The 22297-nt window shown below is 35.7% G+C and overlaps 1 protein-coding gene across 1 annotated transcript; it reads left to right on the forward strand.

Moving 5' to 3' along the window:
- The first annotated feature begins 6917 nt into the window (after window positions 1-6917).
- LOC585918 (diencephalon/mesencephalon homeobox protein 1) lies at window positions 6918-8221 on the forward strand. Its single transcript, XM_030991353.1, has 2 exons — window positions 6918-7225; window positions 7610-8221. Exons 1-2 carry the CDS (start codon window positions 7028-7030, stop codon window positions 8123-8125), a joined length of 714 nt encoding a protein of 237 aa, XP_030847213.1. The 5' UTR covers window positions 6918-7027; the 3' UTR covers window positions 8126-8221.
- The last annotated feature ends 14076 nt before the right edge of the window (window positions 8222-22297 follow it).

Raw genomic sequence — 22297 nt, forward strand, 5'->3', positions numbered from 1 at the left:
TTTTAGTAATCCATACAAATACGAGCTCTGATTTTTGATAAATTGATTTCTCTTTTCCTCTAAAATTCGACTTAATTCATGATAATTATGCTCATATATTTTGTTATATGTTTCTATTACTTATCTACATTTAAGATTGTATAATAGGCCTATACACTAATGTTTCAATTTGTATGTTCTATTGCAAATATCATATGATATTCATTTCATGAAAGCATTTTTTAAATGTTTTGATTGCGTTTTGGGAATAAAATTATTTCAATTGAATTGTATATTGAATTGAAAAGGTCCTCGACTATATTTCTCAATAGTTTTCGTTAAAGCCCTTTTTGAGTAAACAAAAAAAGGAATCGCTTATCAATGTTTACATTTTGAAACTCTACAGCTCGTTTGCCATGCTCACTTGCATATTTTTCTCTAGTTAAAATGCATAACACACTAATTCTTAAAAGTTTATCATTAAACAAAATTACCGCTGGGTCGCTTTGCTCCCACGCTTGTATATACAGTAACGGAAAGATTTTGAGTGGGGCGCGATTTCATTGTTTGTCATAATCCCAAAATGCGCCAATTGTGCGGGTAAGGGCGGGGAAGGAAAAAAGAAAAGAGGGAATGAGGGAAAGAATAGGGCGGAGGATCAACTGAGACACTGCATGTACGAATATAAGGGTGACGAATCGGAGGATCACTAAAAAAGAGAAAGAAATTGATTGACAGTGGAATACAGGAGGGAAGAAGCACGTGTGAGGAGGAGGTCTTCTACTAGACCTTTAGCCAAAGAGAGTGTAGATACAAGATGGACAAGGGAGACAGAAAGAAAGACTAAAAAAGTAAGAAATAGAGTGAGAGAGGGAGAGAAAGTGGGGGAAGGGGAAATTTTAACAGAGGAAACGCAGAGAAAGAAAGCGATGGACGGATAGAGATCGAGATCGAGATACAGTGGTATAAGAGACCAAAAGGGAAAGAAGGGAAGATAGAGAGAGAGAGAGAGAGAGAGAGAAAAAGATATAAAGACACAGTGAAAACGAGAAAGATAGAGAACGAAATTCAAATTTACATTTATTAGAAAATTATTAAAGAATTATCCTGCTTTCTGCCCCGTGAACGCACTATTCTATTGGTCAATATTAAGGAAACCAACAGGACTATTTTGAAGGTGTCCATTTAGGATGAACTTCTTTGATTTTTGCCGAAGATACCGGGTCGGTATATTATTATTTACAGATCCTCCTAATCTGCCAGGTATATTAGGTCATTTGGTTTAAATCAAGCTTTAATCTATGGTATAGGAGATTAGGAGCGCGGCTTGTCATAGTGGCAACGTCATCTTTTACTTTCGATTGAATTTGACCGCTTACGCCAACGACTCTACTATAGGAACGTTTTCAATCTCTTATAGTAAAGAGACCATTAATCCGTATTGTCTGTAGTGAGAGAGGGCGGATATGGCACTTGAATGGAGCTTTGCCACAGGGACTTACGATTTATTAAATCTCAGAATAAATTTGGCCGGTCCATCTATTTCATCTGCCTTATAACAAAATGGTAAAAATCTCACAGGGAAGTGCATCTAGTGAACATTTTCAAAAATGCTACTCTTGAATAATTGGGGTAATACAGTCATATTTATATAATATGTGTATTTTTTTTTCTCAAAATAAAGTCTATTCACAAAAACGCACTCAAAAATCAAAGAAATACAAAATGATTCCTCCTTGTTGTATTTTAAACCTTTTGCTGAATGTCAATTATATATGTTGTTTTGTAAATAGTGTGAAGAAATGAGACAAAATGGGTAAAGCGACAGAAATAGAATACATATGGGTTACATTGGAGAATGAAGAGAGGCGTTTAAAGGGATCTTCAGCCAAAGGAAGAATAGAGAAGATAGAATACGAAAAATGAGATAGATTGAGAGAAGGAGAGATAGAGAGTGAGAAAGAGAGACGGAGAATAGTAAGAGAGAGAGAGAGAGAGAGAGAGAGAGAGAGAAAAGGGGACTCAAGATACTTCATATAGATATATGATCTATAGAAATATGACTTTATTATTTATTATTATTATTATAGAGAATGGGAGATACGAAAGTTAAGACAGAGAGTTTAAGATCATGAATATAGGGCAAACAAAATTTCCATTTTCGGTTTAACTTAATAAAATAATAACATAATAACATACTAGGGATCGGGGAGGGGCACGTGACATCCTTTTTCAGCGAGTAAATTGTTTTAGAATTGGGCATGCAGTTGGTTTGATAATCTTTCAACTTCTGAAGCAAATGGCAATGTAGTCAAAATTTTCAAGTAACAAAGTCTTATAACGCATGATAATTATCTATTTTATAATAGCATACAGTAATGATGCCTCTTTTCGTTTCAAACCATGAAGACGGGTCATCAGCCTAGTTGCGATATTACATAGTGAATGTCAGTCAATCCATGCATGACAGATTTACGGTCATCGTTAACAAGTTAATTATGGACGGCTATATTTGCATTGTTAGTCACGTAACATCATTTTGATATAATATTAGGATATGTAGCTGATTGCCAATACTGTGTAAAAGCAGATGAATTTGAATGAGCGGCCCAATTCATTCTGAGATTAAATACATCGTAAATCACAAAGGCAAACTCCATTAAAGTGCCATATCCGCCCACCCCACTAGAGACAATACGGATTAGATAATGGTCTCTTTTCCTTAACAGATTGTCAACGTTTCATTAGTAGAGTCGTTAGCGCAAGCGGTCAAATTCAATCGAAGGTAAAAGATGGCGACCTTGACACAAGGCTGTCCTAATATCCTATGCAATAGATTAAAGCCTGGATTAAGCCAATATACCTAATGTACCTGGCCGATCGAAGATAAATGACGACGTTACCGCTTTGATACGCCGCGGTCATAATCTCCTACACAAGAGATCAAAGCCTGGATTAAAGCAAATGACATAATATACCTAGTAAATTAGGAGAATCTGTTTTGAATAACAATATATATACCGACCCGTTATCTGCGGGAAAGTCAAAGAAGTTCATCCTAAATTGACATTCTTCCAATAGTCCTGTTGGCTTCCTTTATTGACCAATATAAACGTGCGTTCACGGGGCAGAAAGCTTGATGGGGCAAATGATTAATGTACATGATAATTCTTTAATAACTACTAAATCTTCTAATATATGTAATTTTGAATTTCGTTCTCTCTCTCTCTGTCTCGTTTTCACTGTGTCTTCGTTTTTTAGTGTCTTGCTCTCTCTCTCTCTCTCTCTCTCTGTTTTATCTCCCCTCTCACTTTCTCTTAAATGTTGTCTATCAATTTCCATCTGTCCAAACATTTCATCATCCCAATTCTCTCTCTCTCTCTCTCTCTCTCTCTCTTTCTCTCTCTCTCTCTCTCTCTCTCTCTCACACACACACACACACTCTTCCTTTTCCCCTTTTGGTCTTTTATACCTGCACTTCCCTGTATCTCGATCTCACTCTTTCTCATCTCTCTCTCTCTCTCTCTCTCTCTCTCTCTCTTTCCGTTCATCACTCTCTTTTTCTGCAATTCCTCCGTTCAAATCTCAGCTTCCCTACTCTCTCTCTCCCTCTCTCACTCTTTCTTTCTGTATCCATTTTTCATCTGCTGTTTTATCTAAAATTTCTTTGGCTAAAGGTCTAGTAGAAGACCTCCTCCTCACACGTGCCTCTTTTTTCCCCGTATTCCACTGTCAATCACTTTCTTTCTCTATCATAGTGATACTCCGGTTCATCACACTCAAATCATACATGTAGTGTCTCAGTTGATTCTCCGCCCTATTCTATCTATTTTCCCCTTTTTTCTTTCATGTTTTTTCTTCCCCGCCCTTTCCCGCCCCCATGGTGTATATTCAATTTTGGTATTATGAAAAACAAGCAAGGTAACCAAAAGCCTGTTGGCTTCCTTTATTGACAATAGAAAAGTGCGTTCACGGGGTAGAAAGCTTGATGGGGTAAATATTTAATGTAAATCGTTATCATATGATAATTCTTTAATAATTACTAAATCTTCTAATAAATGTCATTTCGAATTTCGTTCTCTCTCTTTCTCGTTTTCACTGTGTCTTCGTTTAGTTCTGTCTTGCTCTCTTTTTGTTTTATATCCCCTCTCACTTTCTCTTAAAAAGTTGTCTTTCAATTTCCATCTGTCCAAACATTAAAATTTTCATCCTAATTCTCTCTCTCTCTCTCACACACACTTTTCCTTTTTCCCTTTTGATCTTTTATACCACTTCCCTTTATCTCGATCTCACTCTTTCTCATCTCTCTCTCTCTCTCTCTCTCTATTTCCGTTCATCACTCTCTTTTTCTGTATTTCCTCTGTTAAAATCTCAGCTTCCCTACTCTCTCTCTCTCTCTCCCTCTCTCTCCCTCTCTCCACCTCTCTTTCTGTATCCATTTTCCATCTTCTATTTTATCTACAATGTCTTTGTTTAAAGGTCTAGTAGAAGACCTACTCCACACACGTGCCTCTTTTTTCCTGTATTCCACTGTCAATCACTTTCTTTCTCTATTATAGTGAAGCTCAGGTTCATCACACTCAAATCATCGGTTGATTCTCCGCCCTTTTCTTAAGTGAACATTTTTTACCCTTTTCAAACATTTGCAAATACCTTTTTCCTTTTGACACTCTATATATTTTGTCACTATAATCTTGTACATCATTATTTAACGCTAAATAGTGAAAAGAAGCATTGCAATTGTTTGTCAGTAAAGTAGATACAATTATTGTTTTACCACATTGCATGGTAGAAAACGCTCAAAATGAATGTCGATTAAGTGAAAGCATTTCGATCAGTACCTAGGGCTCTACATGTCAAACTTATACATGTTCGTAGAATACCGTAATGGAAATAAATAGTTTCGATATCTTACACTGTAAATAAATATCATTTTTTATTGTCATATTGAACGTAATCGGCGGTTTCGGATTTTGCCTGCTATGCAATTTGATATTCCCAAAAAGACCTACAGAAACCGTCAATCTTTATAGCGATTCAGACTTCTTGTTGTAGCGCCAAATTTCCATTCATTCACAAAGCTGTGATTTGGGAGGAGCGAGGGATTAAGTTCTATCGTCTCTTTTCATACACAGACTGACAACGTCATTGACAGAAGCGGTCACTAATTTGGTCACTGATAATAGACAGCTTTGCCGCTTTGAAGCACCGCGGTCCTATTTCGTTTCTATTATTTCGTTTCTTATGGAACTCCAAAAAAGATAAAATTAAATGTAATGTAACTATAAGTGATATTGAAAATTTAGGATTGAATATTATTGATATTGCTAGTAAAATATCTTCACTTCGTTTGGCATGAATATCTCGTTTTTTTTTAATGATAATGGCTCTTATTGGAAAAATATGTTTAAATACTGGTCCGACAAAATAGGGGGTTTGCCACAATGTTTACATTTTAATTGTAACATAAAGGATATGAATTTATTATGCTCTAAACATAATTTGCCAGAATTCTATGAAGATCTTTTTTGTACTTGGTCAGAACTAAAATTCATTGATATGTTTAAAGTAAGAAATGTTCCAAATGAAATTATTTGGAAAAATAGTAACATTACCTTTAAGAACAAAATACTGTTTTATCGAGAATGGCAAGAGGCCGGTTTATTGAAAATTCATAATTTGATTACAAATGGTATTTGGAATGATTCTACAATACTGAATACAAAAGTGAAAGCACAACAGCTCTTATTTGATTTTAAATATACAAAATTAAAGAAAGCATTTCCACAGTGTTGGTTGGATAGATTAAGCTATGAATTTGAACAAGAATGTGATATTTCGAATATGATAGAAATAGAAACAGGGGATAAAGTGAATGTTTTTGTTATGAAAGTGAAAGATTACTATCGTTTGTTATTACGTAAAAAGTCAAAAGAACCAAATATTATTTACTTTTGGAATTTCTTTTTAGATTTGGATAATGACTTTGTATGGAAGGATGTATTTTTATTTAAATTAAAGCAAATTCGTAATAATAAAGTTAAACAATTTAATTTCAAGATGATTCATAGGTTTATTGCCTCAAAAGAAAACTTATATAAATGGCAAATTTTTAATAATAATTTATGCAACTCTTGTGGACAAATTGACTCAACTTTTCATTTTATGTTATTTTGCAAGGATGTGACTATGTTTTGGAAAATAATATGTAATTTGATATTTAATCTATTCCAAATAGAAATACAAATAGACCAGAGGATAATAGTTGTAGGAAAGGATATTGGAAACAAGAAATATTCACTTCTGAATATTATTTTAAATTATGCGCAATATGCAATTTATTTAGAATATTGTTAATGGTTCCGTTTACTACCCACGTGCATTGTTTTTTTAATTCAAGTCGTTGCTAAGATTATTTTTAAAATATGAATGTTTTAGCAAAGAAAATAATACTAAGCTGGAAGAATTGTTGAATGTACTTTAATCTTTAGCCTATGTTATATTTCACTCAATCATTGAGTTATTAATGTACAAATGTATTACTATTATGGAAATAAAAACCTCGCTTGAGGATAAGGGAGAAAAAAAAGTTATGATTTGGGAGGAGTGAGGGATTAAGTTCTATCGTCTCTTTTCATCCACAGACTGACAACGTCAATGACAGAAGCGGTCACTAATTTGGTCACTGATAATAGACAGCTTTGCCGCTTTGAAACACCACGGTCCTACTGCCGTGTTATTGTGTCTCTAATCTCTCCTTATGTAATTGATGAACAAGGAGGATCGGTTTAACATAACAACATCGTCCTCGGTTATCTTCGGCATAATTCAAAGTACTTAATTCTTAAAGGGTGCATTTCCTTATTCCTATTGGCCACTTTAGTTGACCAATAGAAAAGTGCGTCAACCGGGTATAGAGCTATTTTGGGCTACTGTACACAGTTATAATAATCATTCGCTAATAGCTGCTAAGTCAACCATCAAGTCTAATTATTCGCTCCAAACAAGTAATCACCTATCATCAATCGCGTTCCAACTATTTATCAGAATGGCAGATTACACGATGATCACTCAAGTTTCATCGAGTAGCATTCCTACCAAAGGCCCTCGTCGTCGACGTCCCACCGTCTTTACTGAGTTACAGCTACATATTCTAGAGATGGCGTTCAACGACAACCAGTATCCTGGTATCACTGCTAGAGAACAACTGGCTTCAAGTCTGAAACTTGGAGAGGACAGAATACTGGTAACTATCTTTCTACTTATAAGCAATATATATATATATATATTTGTATACAAAATACTGTATCAATAACTTAGTGAAACAAAGATATACATTGAAAGCTGTCCTTTATTTATTTACTTGAGGCTTCCTCTATTTATTACAAACTAGTTTCAATCTTCGGAATAACAAGATAATTATAATGATATATTACATACTAAACTTATTAAAAGTTATATATAGTGTAATCAAAATGCTTTCTTTCTGCCACTGATGAAAATTATATTAAATTGGAAAAGTTGTAGTTATTTCAACGAAATAATGATGCTATGAAATATCGATATTGATTGTATTTTTGGATATATAATTGATGATTTCTTCCATTCTTTTTCTTTTGCCTATTTTCAGGCCTGGTTTCAGAATCGTCGTACACGTCTCCGTCGAGCCTCTCTTCTTTCAAGCTCTGCTTATCAACCCGTCATCAAGAAAGACAACGTCGACCATCCTCGCATTCAACCAACCCAAGTTATCGACTTGGCCGTCATCGGTCGTAAGCGGAAGACAATGTGCGACATCGTCGACGTCGACCAGACGACACCACCCACCAAGAAGAAGAACATCGTTTCTCCTGCATTCTCTGTTGACTATCTCTCTCGAAGCAGTCGATCGACATCCGATTCAACGATGCCTTCATCGGGTCGACACCACTTGTATCGTGACGTCATCCAGCTCCAGCAAAAGACACCACGTGACTGGACAAAGGGCGCCACCAGTCGATTGATGTCAGTAGACTTTCTCTCTCGTAGCAGCCGCTCTCCTTCTCCCTCTACATCCAGGTATAGCGCAGAGCATCTTTACCGCACACCGTCTTCATTCTCCACACCGATGGGTTATCATCCGTACGCCTTCTACGTCAACCTCTAGACATTGACTACATCGACTAATGAACTCCGGAAGGAACTTCTTATTATTGTTGTTAATCTTGCATTCATTTATGTAATCCCAAGTTGCAATTGAATAAAATGTTATATCTTTGTTAAAGAAGTCTTTACTTTGTTTTCTTTTGAATATACAAAATGTGTAGTTAAATCGAGAAGATGTATATGTTATTGATCTTTGAAAGGTATGCAGTAGATTTATGTCATGTTTTTGATTCTGATGACCTAATCGTGCTTGTGAGTTACACATATTTTGAGAACGCTATTTTGAAGCGAGTGTGCATTATAATTGTCAATAACCACCTATATTTCCTCCCTCTCTCTCTATCTTCATGATCTTAAACTCTCTGTCTTAGCTTTCGTATCTCCCATTCTCTATAAATCTTATATCTATATGAGGTATCTTAAATCCTCTTCTTTCTCTCTCCTCGTCATTCTCTTCATCTATACTCTCTATTTTCTATCCATTTATCCTTATTACAGACTTTATTTTCGAAATCCCTCCACCAATCTCTCTCTTTCTCCACCCTCCCTCTTTCACTCTACTCCTTCTCTGTCTCTCTGTCTGTCTTTTTCTCTCTTCATCTATCCTCTCTATTATCTACACATCTTTCCCGTTTACAGTCTTTCATTCTCTGACTCCCCCTTCTATCATCCCTCTCTCTCTCTCTCTCTCTCCTCGTCATTCTCTTCATCTATACTCTATTTTCTGATCCATTGATCCCTATTACTCTCCTCCCTATACCTCTTTCACTCTACTCCGTTCCTGTCTCTTTTTCTCTTCATCTATCCTCTTTATTTTCTACCCATCTTACCCGTTTACAGTCTTTCATTCTCTGACTCCCCCTTCTATCATCCCTCCATCTCTCTCTCTCTCTCTCTCTCTCTCTCTTAAGCTATCTCTCTTTTCCGTATTCTATCTTCTCTATTCGTCCTTTGGCTCAAGATCCCCTTGAACGCCCTTCTTCGCCCAATGTAACCCATATGTATTATATTTTTGTCTCTTTACCCTTCTGTCTCATTTCTTCACACTTTTAACAAAACAACATATAACCTAGAATTGACATTTAGCAAAGGTCTAAAATACAACAAGGAGGAATTATTTTGTATTACTTTGATTCCTGAGTGCGTCTCGTGAATATACTTTATTCGGAGAAAAAAAAACATATTATATTACCCCAATTATTAAAAAGTAACATTTTGGAACATTTTCAGTAGATGCACTTCCTTGTAAGAATTTTACCATTTTTAAACATTGTTAAAGGGGTAGTTGAGTTCTGTTGCAGAGGGCGCTACACAAAATATTTTTTGAGAGATAATGAAAAACTTGAAATTTGAAAGAACATAATATTTAAATGCAAAATCATCTTTGTTTAATCGAAATCGGTTCAGAGATGGCTGAAATATAACGATTTGTAATACTTGTGTACCACCACAAATATTATACAAATATACACTGCCTTGAGAGGTTCTGGTTAAAACTATTCGCAAGAGGTGACTCCAATAGTACTATTTGCTGAGGGGCGCAGCCCCGAAGTAAATGGTACTTTTGGAGTCACCGAGGCCCATAGTTTAACCAGTACCTCGAATTGAAGGCATCGTATATTTGTTTTAGATCCTTCATCAAAAAAAAAAAAAATTTTAAATAATTTTTTTTTTTTAAATTTTGGAAAAAAAAAATTTAGAACTAAAAAAATGTCAATTTTTATCTAAAAGGATTTAAAATATTTTGTTTTCATTAAATTAAGATTTGAAGAAAAAAAATTAGCATTTTTTTTTCAACTCCCAAATAGTAAACCCAAATAGTGCTCTCATATAGTACTTTCTAAAAATAGGTCAAATATTTTTGGTCATGTGACGAGCTCTCAACCAATCAAAAGCCAACAAATTTTTGATGCATGATATAAAACATAATAGGGGGGGGGGGGGACACGTGTTAATCATTGACAGCAAGTATAATGTTTTCTAGTTGGGCATGCAGTTGGTTTCATATTCTTTCAAAACCTAGAGCAAATGGCAATAATGTCAAAACGTTTAAAATATCAAAGTCTTATAACGCATTATGATGATCTAATCATTCTTCCGAAAACCATGAAGGCGGCTAATAAGATATTAAAGTTGATACTCTAAGCAAATAAATGTCCCTTAATTTGTTACCTACGGCAAGTGTATGTTATTTTTAATTTTTTCAATCACTTAGCATATCACAAAAAAATTCTGTCTACTCGAAATCCTCAATTGAAATGTCTAAAATATCCGCCTCTCTTTGCATAGAAAATCAGTCACGACGCTGGTCTACTATTTATGACCTCACGTCCGGGAGAGAGTATATTCACGTACCCGGATGTTCCATAGCAAACATGTGCAGAGTGATACGATTTTCTGCATATTTTTGTTTCAAAGGCTGAAAAGTCTAATAAATCATAATTCTATGTACAATTCTTTACCTTCCCCTAGTACTTCATAGTATTAATATCAATTCCCCTTTTAAAAATTATGACATATACATGCCAACGATGTGCTATTAGTCGATATTTTCACCATGTAATTTTTGTTTTGGTGTTGAAATCGGCCCAGGCACGGAGTGAACAGTAGCTGTCTACCCATGCACAGTTCATTACCATACACTACAGCGATCTCCCGATGGTTTTTTCTTCCTTTTTCCCATGTCTTTCGCCTTCCTTGGCCCTGAACATCCTTCATCTACCAATTCTGACACCGGTAGTCAGGAGCAAGTCTTTGTTAGTTGTTTTTCTTAGCTGACAACGTCGCTTTCATTCTCTTGCAATTGCCGATAAACATATAACTAGCGCACGTACGTTCCATCACAAGCAAGCAGCGCCTAGAGCAGCGGCTTGGTCTTACCTCCCGATTCTGCTCGCTCCACGAACGTTCATGCAAGAGCCGCATCACTCGCCAAAATATTATAGAGGAAGCGCGCTTGCATGATCTCGTTCAAGTTTGATATTTTACAACATAAAATGTTTAACTGGTACTGTATCCTTTTTTGAGGCAGTCACACACATCTATGATAAGTACTATCATAGTTCTAGACCTATTCGTTTTACAAAACTGCTCATGTACATCTGATGACAATATAATGCATCCGCCTATTCATAAGTGCACGATTTAACTTTAATTCCTAAGCAGTGAACTCGTCTTAAATCTCTACCAAATAGGTGAATATGAGGATATAAAAAGAAATCAGCGACTGGAAAATGTTGCTTCGTTATTCTTCATTCAAATGAAAACAGAAAATCCATCAAATATACTCCTTAACAACAACAAATCTAAGCTCTGACAGGATAGCATGTACGTAGGGATATCACTGCCATTCACTCTCACTGAGCCCATGACTCCCGTTCGTGACGTCACGGATAGAGGCCCGACTCTACGTGCACTTCCGGGTTTCAGACTTAGATATTTTGGTAGAGTTTACTCGAATAAATTCATTATTCTAAACTTGTTTTGTCGGGTGGACACCATTTGGTGTTATTATGGGGGTTAAAAGCTTTCTATTTATGTAATTATCTCAGTATTTGGGATTGTCTTAGAGTATCAACTTTAAAGATAAACTCCAGTACTGGTAAAAAAAATATTAAAAAAATTCTCACAGAATCAAACGAAACTTACACTGAATGTTCAAGATTACAAATAAATGACATGTGCCAAACAATTTTGGAAGAAAATGTATACTGGCTGAGTAATGAGCATAGAAAGACAAGGACATCAAGGAAGTACTAGCCCCGACACCATGTGTGTTGTCCCATATATAGCTTTCTATGTGAGTGCTTGTTACTTTACCAAGACTAGGTCAAATTTATTATGATTTTGATGACTCCAGAACCTTGCAGTGCACACCAATACTTACATGCTACATGATCAACTGTTTCTGATCCTTTCCACACCTTTTCTTTCACAATGCAATCGCATTACCAGTACTAAAGTTTATCTTTAAATGTAGGTGAACATCATACACTGTCGCTCATAAAGGTGGAATATTTTTTTTTAATCCCAATTTATGGAATTATTTAAAAAATAATTTAAAAATAAAAGATCTAGATAATAGTATACATTCTCAGATTTTATTGAATAATAATTTGCCAATGTGTGTTTTGCGTGACTGCTAAAGCATGTGTATGCTACTATGCTTATCAACTAGGGGACCTATGCCCTTAAGTCATAAATGACAGTAAATAGGATTAATGCCCCACAAAAGGGCACTAATATAGCACATCGACACGGTTTTTATCCTGGGGCCTCACAGTTACGAGGCCATTGCTTTGTTACTGAACCATGACTGTACACAGCGGGGGCTAGGGTAGGGGGCAGTTTCCATAAATTAAAAAAAATACAGAAAATGTAATAAATTTTCAATAATTTATTGCATTTTACCCTGGTTCCCAACATAAAAAAATCTTCTGTGTGCCCATGCCTTGAGCCATAATGCATGGCCGTCCAGAGGATTTTTTTATGTTGGAGACCGGGGTAAAATGCAATAAATTATTGAAAAATTATTACATTTTCTGTATTTTTTATTTATTAATGGAAACTGCCCCCTACCCTAGCCCCCGCTGTGTACAGTCATGGTTCAGTTACAAAACAATGGCCTCGTAACTGTGAGGCCCCAGGATCAAAACCGTGTCGATGTGCTATATTAGTGCCCTTTTGTGGGGCATTAATCCTCATTACTGTCATTTATGACTTAAGGGCATAGGTCCCCTAGTTGATAAGCATAGTAGCATACACATGCTTTAGCAGTCACGGAAAACAGACATTGGCAAATTATTATTCAATAAAATCTGAGAATGTATACTATTATCTAGATCTATTATTTTTAAATAATGTTTAAAATAATTCCATAAATTGGGGTAAAACTAAAATATTCCACCTTTATGAGCGACAGTGTATCATGCATCAGGCGCGTACGCATGAATTTTTTGAGGGGGGGGGGGGGTTAAAATTTGAAAATCACGCCGAAAATTTCGCAATGACCCAACCAACCGCTGAATAAGCGGGGGGGGGGGGGGGGTAAGAGGACATTTTTTTTTTTTTTTTTTGGGGGGGGGGGGTCCAAAAAATTCGCAACGACTCAGCCAGCCGCTGAATAGGCAGGGGGGGGGGGGTAAGGGGGGGGGGGGGCACATTTTTTTTTCGTGTTCCAAAATTTGGCCAATCGATATTTCGTTTCGTCGGGGGGGGGGGGGTAAGGTCAACTTTTTGGCTCACCCATTACCACAATTTTTTTTTTTTTTTTTTTTATTAAAAAAAAAGGGGGGGGGGGTTCCTCTAAAACACACACATAAAAAAAAAGTTAAAGGGAGGTTCAACCCCCCCCCCCCTGCGTACGCGCCTGTCATGCATGATAGATTTACGGTCATCGTTAGGATTAATAATTGGACAGCTTTATTTTTATTATGTTGGGAATGTAAAATAATGTCGATATAATACACTGTCGCTCATATAGTTTTTTGTTTTTGTTTTTAAAAAATCCTGTGTGTGCCCATGCCTTGAGCCATAATGCATGGCCGTCCAAAGGATTTTTTATGTTGGGGGACGGGGTAAAATGCAATAAGTTATTAAAAATTCATTGCATTTTCTTTGTTTTTTAATTTATTTATGGAAACTCCCACCTACCCTAGCCCCCGCTGCGTACAATCATGGTTCAGTGACAAAGCAATGGCCTCTTAACTGTGAGGCTCCAAGATCAAAAACGTGTCAACGTGCTATACTAGTGCCCTTTTGTGGGACATTAATCCTCATTACTGTTATTTATAAGGGCGTAGGTCCCCTAGTTGATAAGCATAGTAGCATACACATGCTTTAGCAGTCACGCAAAACACACATTGGCAAAATATTATTCAATAAAATCTGAGATTGTATACTATTATCTAGTTCTACATATACGCATATCCTTCAACCTTTTCACCCCTTCTTTTAAAAAAAATATCTCATTTTTGCAGGCGCTCCGGTGCTGCCTCTCTGCTGGAAACGCCTTTTGTCGATTAAGCCCCCCCCCCCCCCATTTATTAAGTTTCTGGATCCGCCAATGAGATAACGATTGATGAGTTTGTAAGTGTAGCGTATGATTATGTCAATTATGTTGTCAATCATAAAGAAGTAGTTTCGGTGCTCCTTTAGAATTAGAGAAAAAACGAGGAAGTGTGTAGGTCCATGAATTATGGTGCTAAGGACTTTTCTTTCGACAGGATAACTGTTATAAATTAGGTACCTCAATATTCAGATCGTTTGTTAATCCTATTATTTTAGTGTGGTCATCGAAGTCGGGTCCATGATTGTGTGATGGGGGGCAGCGCAACTTATTTGAGAATCCACGATATCGGGGGTAACATAGCATACGGTGCATTCGACAATATTTCTTAATATAAAGAGGGGGCTTCCCCCTTTGCGAAATTGCCTATAAGTTCACAATAAATTATGTTATGTTAATTTCCTCAAACTCACAAATACACATTCAAAATAGCAGCCATAAAGCTGAAATAAATTGAATTTACAAAAGGTTCTATCAAAAAGTCCGAATTGATACAATACGTAAAGAATGAATTCGAGTAGATACAGTAAATTACAAAATATCAGAATTAAAATTGCACAATAAAAATAAGGGACCGACTAGACAACGATAGATACATACAAGAACAAAAAGAAGTAGAAGTAGATGGAGACTATGGATATCAACAATTGAACATAAGTCTAAATTCGAATTGCAATAAAGTATACAAATTTCAGAGCTGCCATTCGATAATCTTTAATACCTAAAAGCAAACATGTAATTTAGAAATTATGAGATTGGAATAGCTTTGTGAGTGTTCACGATTCTTTAGTTGAAAACTACATTATTTAAGCAATAACGACCAACACTTTATCATGGTATACTATATCGTAATAATTATAATTATGATAGTTATGGTAGTTGAAGTAGTAGTAGTAGTAGTAGTAGTAGTAGTAGTAGTAGTAGTAGTAGTAGCAATAGTAGTAGTAGCAGAAGTATTAGTAGTATAACTACATCAATGATAACAACATGTATAACAATAAAAGTCCATATATATAGCGTATTATATGATATACATAATCCTTGATTTTAGACCTACTTCAATCTTCACATGTATTAGTCAAATTTCGTAGTAGATTTGATCGTACCTGTCATGGCTACCTGAGGAGAGAGCCATGTCCTTGTTGTTTAATCTGGACAAACGAGCAGAAGAATATTTCTTGGGCATGATTGAGGGAGGCCTAGGTAACGGCACTTCAGGCACCAGGTATCCATCCTTAGTTATTCGGCTATTCATGAACTTCCGTTGGAAATGGCTTGGTGTTTCGACTGGGTAGATGTAGTCATGGTCCAGTAGATCAGGGTTTATGTAATCACCATCCGATGTGTCTTCTCTTGCTCGTTTTATGGATGATACAATGGAGGTACCGTCGTAGTGTGCCTCTGCATAGACGTCTTCTGCAGCTGAACTGGCACGGGTCTTCCTTCTGATGTCTTTGAGCGCTGCTGAACTCCCTTGTGACTTCCTTGTGATGTTCTTAAGTGCTGCCGAACTCTCTTGTGACTTCACTGTGATGTCTTTGAGCGCTGCTGAACTCCCTTGTGACTTCCTTGTGATGTTCTTAAGAGCTGCCGAACTCTCTTGTGACTTCACTGTGATGTCTTTGAGCGCTGCTGAACTCCCTTGTGACTTCATTGTGATGTCTTTGAGCGCTGCTGAACTCCCTTGTGACTTCCTTGTGATGTTCTTGAGCGATGCTGAACTCCCTCGTTGCTTTCCTGTGATGTCTTTGAGAGCGGATGACATCGAAACTCTTGGTGTAATTGAAGGCTTGGTCGACTGTTGACTATTTCTTAATGGACTGACTATCTGGCTTTTGCGACTGTACCTTCCCTCCTGACGGCTCACCGGGGAATTCTTTGTCTCGATAGAGGGTCTTTCTTCAGCATTGACCTCAACTGTTATGGATTCTGTGTTCTGTGTCTTATGCAGCCATCTGTGAAGGAGTATGACTGCAGTGACCACAGCCGCACAGAAGAATATCGTGACGAAAATGGAAATTAAGATACTCGGAAGCATTCGTCTGCCGTCTGGTAGAGATATCATGCAAGGAAAAGAGCCAGATACAGATAAACAGGGAGAGGAAGAGGAAGAGACGGGAGAGCGAGTGATGAGGATAAGAAGGAGGAGGAGGATGGAAATGAAAAAAAAAGAAGTTTTAATTAATTGACGGACTACTTAATATACCTATTATTAATGCAGAGCAAGGATTTCATGAAAAGATGTTCATGCTCATATCAAAACGTTGCGATTCCATATGGAAAATCAACGCAGAAATGATATTTGTGTACACGGCAAATGGGAGAGTTATCCACGTCCTATGTCACAATCCACTGACCAAACTACCAATTTGAGATTCGCATAGACTTAGTGATCTCATATTTCAAACATTAATAACTTGCTTAGTATTGGTCCGTTTCATTTCAAACTTTTGCCATTCTGTTTCTGTTATTTTTCTGCTTTCAACTTATAACAAGGATTGGATTGCCCTTTACGACATTTTAAAGACTTGATAAGCACAAGATCGGCATAATTCTTAATTATTCTAGAGGGATAAACTCGTAAGATTGAACAATGAGAGTTGAAAAATAATTCAGATCCGTTGTAACGACCAATCTTTTTCTCTGTCTTTGTCACTCCTCCGATGTCTTAGTCAACACACTTTAGATTCAAGTTGATTAATTACTAGAATTCATCTAGGCCTATCTAAAATGTCTAACGAATGACCACTATGGCATCGATATAATTAGTTTTTGTTTGACAGCAGCTTGTGCAGCTTGTAATTAATATATTTGTTGATAATGCTCTTCATGTATAATGATCTTCTTTTTGGTCAATCCCATCTATTGTAATTTGTAATGTTTATATTTTTGTAATCGCCTTGTATCTGCTTCATGAAAAGGCGCTATAAAAAAAATTGTATTATCATTATTAGTATTATTATTATTAGCATTATTATTATCAATTACTGTATACTGCCTGTAAATCTAGTTTAAATCCTTGAACTTCGTAAACTATTATTTACGTGTAATACTACTTTTCACGATCGCTCTGTCTAAGATACATATTGGTATTTAATACTTGCCATCTGAATCAACCGGCGGAGATGGACTATAGCTATATTCCTCATATACCTCATAACAAGTGATGTTTATGGTGTTCATTGCTCTCACTAAAAATAGAAAAGTAATTTAAGAAGAAAAGAAAGATTGTATCACATATATAAAGTCATGGTAAACGATGGAAAACCAAATTAAAAGTAAATCTTTATCTCTATCTGACGAAACTTAACTATTAACTTAGAGCTAAAGACAACTTGGTCTTTAACTCTGTCTTAGCAATATGTTCGCATTCTGTATGGATATCCAATAATAAAACACCACATAAATTTCCGAGTTCCATTACCAGAGTACAGTACTAAATCCATGTTCATTATTATTTATTACTATGAATAAAGTCCTCTTAACGGTACTATGTCCCATTTGCAGGCCCAAAAAATGAAAAGGTTAAATTCCAATGGTATTTGAAAGATAATACTAATTTAGAACTTCCCTAAAAAAAAAGGGGGGGGGGCTTGAAAATGTCTTTAAGTGGGAAAATAACGACTATTAGTTGTCGATTTGACAGTAAGACAGTAAGTAATATTCTGATTTTCAGACCATTGTACCGAATGGTCGTACGTTTTGTGCATCGCAAAGATTCATTCAGTTTCATTTGGCCATTACAAGAAGTGGGTTATTGATGTACTAGATAAATGCTCATATACCCTTTACAGCTCATTTTATGTATGTTAGTAACTCAATAGTGTCTGACAGTGAAATTTAGCAAGTAAACAGGTTTCCTTGCATAATTTGAATATTAGGACACTGTTAACGTTTGAATTTCACAGATGGACATACATGACATATTCATAATTCCTGCAAAGTTCTACAAAATTTGAAATTGGCTGCAAAAGGGACATAGTACAGCAACGTTTTAAGCGGTCGAACCACGACATTCTAATAGCACTGTTTTGTTATATCTCCAAAAGAAAAACACAGAACTATCAGAAGTCAATCTTGATCTGAGTAGGCGCAAGGATAATTGAGAACATTACAAAATTGCCGTATAACATTTGCAAATGATTGTCTGGCAGAAATCGATTCATTGGAAAGTGCTAGAGAGCCGTGATAGATGCCATGTGTAATCACAATTGTTTGTTCGTTTTATTTTATTTCTGCATTTTTCAACATAAAAAAAAGTAATATACAAACTAAGTACAAATAAAAAATATAATCATATCATAATATCATAATATAATTCAATTCAATTAAATAATTATACCTTTCCAAAAACACAGTTGACAAATTATTTCAAAATTGAAAAACGCAGGAGACCGCCATCTTAAGCTAGAGCTTGGACGTGATGGTTGCCTCAGAAAAGGGACCAACATGGGCGATCAAACTCATAACATATAGCATAATCAGAAATTGATTAAATATAACATTCACATAATGAAGTTTTTTTTTTTAAATTTTCAGGTATTACACGGAGCCCGCTTTTTTTTTGATCTATGTTAATGATACCTCCAATGTCTCTTCCTTACTACAATGTATATTATTTGCTGATGACGCTAATATATTTAATTCAAATCATATATATATCATTCAAACCTAGATAATCTTGTTCAAACACTAAATGCTGAATTGCCAAAATTATCTAACTGGTTTAAATGCAATAAATTGTCATTGAATTTGGGTAAAACTAACTTCATCCACTTTAAAACTCGTGCTCATACTGAACAAACTAATGTTCTATTAAAGATAAATAGCATCTCTATTGAACAAATGAAAAATACCAAATTCCTAGGCATTTATATTGATAAGTGCCTGTCTTGGCGTGAACACGTACGTGACCTTTCTCGAGTTTTGTCTCGTTATAGTTAAAGCCTTTTGTTCAACTTAGTATTTTGCTCATTATTTACAATTCTTTCTGTAGGTCCTGATATTTAGAACGCTTTGCCACAGGAAATACGAACTTGTATTAATCGTTTGTTATTTAAAAAGAAACTGAAGAAATTAATTTCTCTCCAAACATGCTTGTTAACTTTTGAGGTACATTAGGATAATGCTATTTTTGCCAAGAACAAAACAAGGAAACATATTAGAATATTTTGTTCAATGCTAAGGCCCACGAAGCTTTAGCCTTGTTTGTACACGATGTGTTATATTTGTGTTTCCACGGTTTTAAATTTTGTATAATTATATCTTTATGTTTGAAAAATTTAATGAAAAATGAAAATGAGATTGCCGCTTCTGCTACGTAGCCATTTTCTCCCTATTAAACAATTTTTGATGAGAGACTAATATCTTATAAAGTATAAACTCTTCAAGATATGTGACGTTTGATAGAAAACCAAAACTTCGTCACTTTGTGACATGTAACCGGAAAAAGAATCTTGCAATTGGATTCTTCTCATAATCAGCCCCCTAACAATATTTTACGGGCTACATAACAAATATCTGCGTCATATAATGCGTTACAAATAGTGGGTGACGAGATCCACTAATACACTTTTGTGGAAACTTTTGTGGAGTTTGTCTTGACTTTTCTGCAATCGACCATTCCATAAAATCATTCCATGAAATGCACTATAAACCTTGATATGTCCAGGGGCCGATAAAATATATCGTGATTGTATAAGGTGAAAGAATAATAAGCACCAAGCTATACGCTCACAAAAATGACAACCACAAGCTCGATGTATGTGCGCAAGCATTTGTATTGTATGTCGTATAGGTGCACACAATCGGTTGACGTTTTTTTTTTATAATTTTTTTAAAATCAGAAATAAATCGATTTCAGCAGTGTTTTTGATGGGTTTTTTTCTTTCTTTTTTTTTAAATCAAAAAAAGAAATTCAAAAAAAAAAAAGGAAGCGGACGGGAACGCTAAACATGTATATGTTTTAATTGCCTTACCCCTATACACAGAGGCTGCAACATAACCACCACAGAATTTTGTTAAATCCTGACATGGCGTGGCGCAGTTCATGTCGCCCAGAGGTTTGGCTAGACACGTTTGTTGACAGGAGCAAGAACATTTCTTCCCCTGGGAAAGTGACGCGACCGGAAATCCAAGATGTTTACAAGATGCAGTACACGAGTCTGGTGTGACAGATTCTGATGCTGATAAGTTGTAGTCAAAGTTTAAACACCCATGAGCATAACAGCCGATGTAATCGCCGTCTGTAATAAGATTTGTGAAATGAAAATTTGATAGTCGTCATAAAGCAATGGCGAAGCGTGCGGAAAGAACATGAGGGGGAGGGGGACGGGGGCACTCGACATCATGGGGGCGTATTTCTTAGTTGATCGATAATGCGCATTAGCCAGGCCATTATTACGGGGCGGATGCTTAGGGTAACATCATCATCTGTCTATTCAAGTTCCTAACACCTGTCAGTTTGCCATTGTTTTCCTCCTTTTTTCGCAATTCCACTTGGGGAACGTGCCCCTCCGTGCCTCCCATAGGTACACCATTCTCTAAATTATATATACCCCTTCTTTATATAAGCCTCACTGCCTGATGATTTTAATGAAATATATATTTTTCATTCTCAATTATTCATATAAACAAACAAACACAAAATCGTGATTAAGGCATTGATCTCAAGCCTAATCATTCCACTCCGACATTAAATTGATTAAAATAAATGCAGACAAATAAAGGAACTGTTGAGTGAAAGTTTGAAACAAATCTGATAACAAATAAAACAAAAATATTGTTTTAGTATTTGTTAGAGTTATCAAGCTCATTCCAAACATATGCAACATTTTGAATTACTTTGTGATTATATTTCCATTAAAAGATTTAAAAACTTCATCCTCACAAAAAAATGTATTCTACAAATGTGCCCGAAATATGCAAGGGAAAGTACTTCTATAGATCCTCAGACATGTATAAGTAGATGAATATAACTATTCCTTTCTCAAAACTCATGAATTGGGTTACTTTTGGGAATTAATACAAATCTGCAGAAATAAAATGAAAAGTAGCTTGCACATGAATTCTTTTAACAACAATTTGTGTCCTGTAGTCTAGATGAACATGTGTACATCAACTCTTCACAATGTTCTTATTCTTTGGTGGGCTTTTCTCAAAGTTTCACTGACCGTTTCAATTGATTTGATTGCATTTAACACTTTAACTCAATAATAATGTGTGATTCCCTTTTCACGACGTTTTAACTTAAATTAGGATATCTGCATACAAATGTAATGACCACACAGTCAGTCAAGGGCTTACATCCATGCTTATATGCAAACTTTATAAAAATTAATTGAAAAAACAATGGTACGACTATTGCAAATCGTCTACAATTCAAGCTTCATTGTCATTACAACTTTTTTTTTGTAATAACTGTATTCATGGGTAGAGCAAAATTTGTGACGGTATTCTTAAATAATCAATGCAGAGAAATTGCTTTCTCCGTCGATTAACACATCAGGGCGTACCAGTTTAAAAAAAATGTTTGAACATCTCACCAAAATATTTTATTCAGATTCTCTCCCAGTTAGAAGTCAATCTTCAAATATTTACGTACCTTTTGCAAGCATTCCTGTTGCATGTTCATTGCCATATACACCCAAGGTCGGCATATTGATTAGAACGCAGATGATGATAAAATCAAACATTTTTAGCAGTTTAGAGTAAACTCTGATTAGGAAATACAAGGAACAAAAGTGAAGAGATCCTGTTTAGATTACGGAAGATATTACTGCGACCAATTTAGTTAATTTGATGGGCAATGATGGATCGAGTTACTGTGTGTGCAGTATACAGACATGTATCAAGACATACAGGCCTAATACATATATTCAGGCGATTTTAAAATGTTGTTTAGTATCTAGTAATACTTTTAGTTGTATATGACTGCAATGTCTGTGATTAATTATCATCATTATCCCGAAATTCATTTTCATCCAAGATGTTTCACTTTCGAAGTATGTATCATTTGATCACGTTGATGACTACTTGTTAACGATGTGAAAGCAATTACCGAGCTTTGTAATGACTCAAAGGCATTTTATACAGTTGTAACAGCAT

The sequence above is a fragment of the Strongylocentrotus purpuratus genome, unplaced genomic scaffold (genome assembly GCF_000002235.5).
Source record: "Strongylocentrotus purpuratus isolate Spur 01 unplaced genomic scaffold, Spur_5.0 spur5_scaffold_2, whole genome shotgun sequence".
NCBI classification, from domain to species: Eukaryota; Metazoa; Echinodermata; class Echinoidea; order Camarodonta; family Strongylocentrotidae; genus Strongylocentrotus; species Strongylocentrotus purpuratus.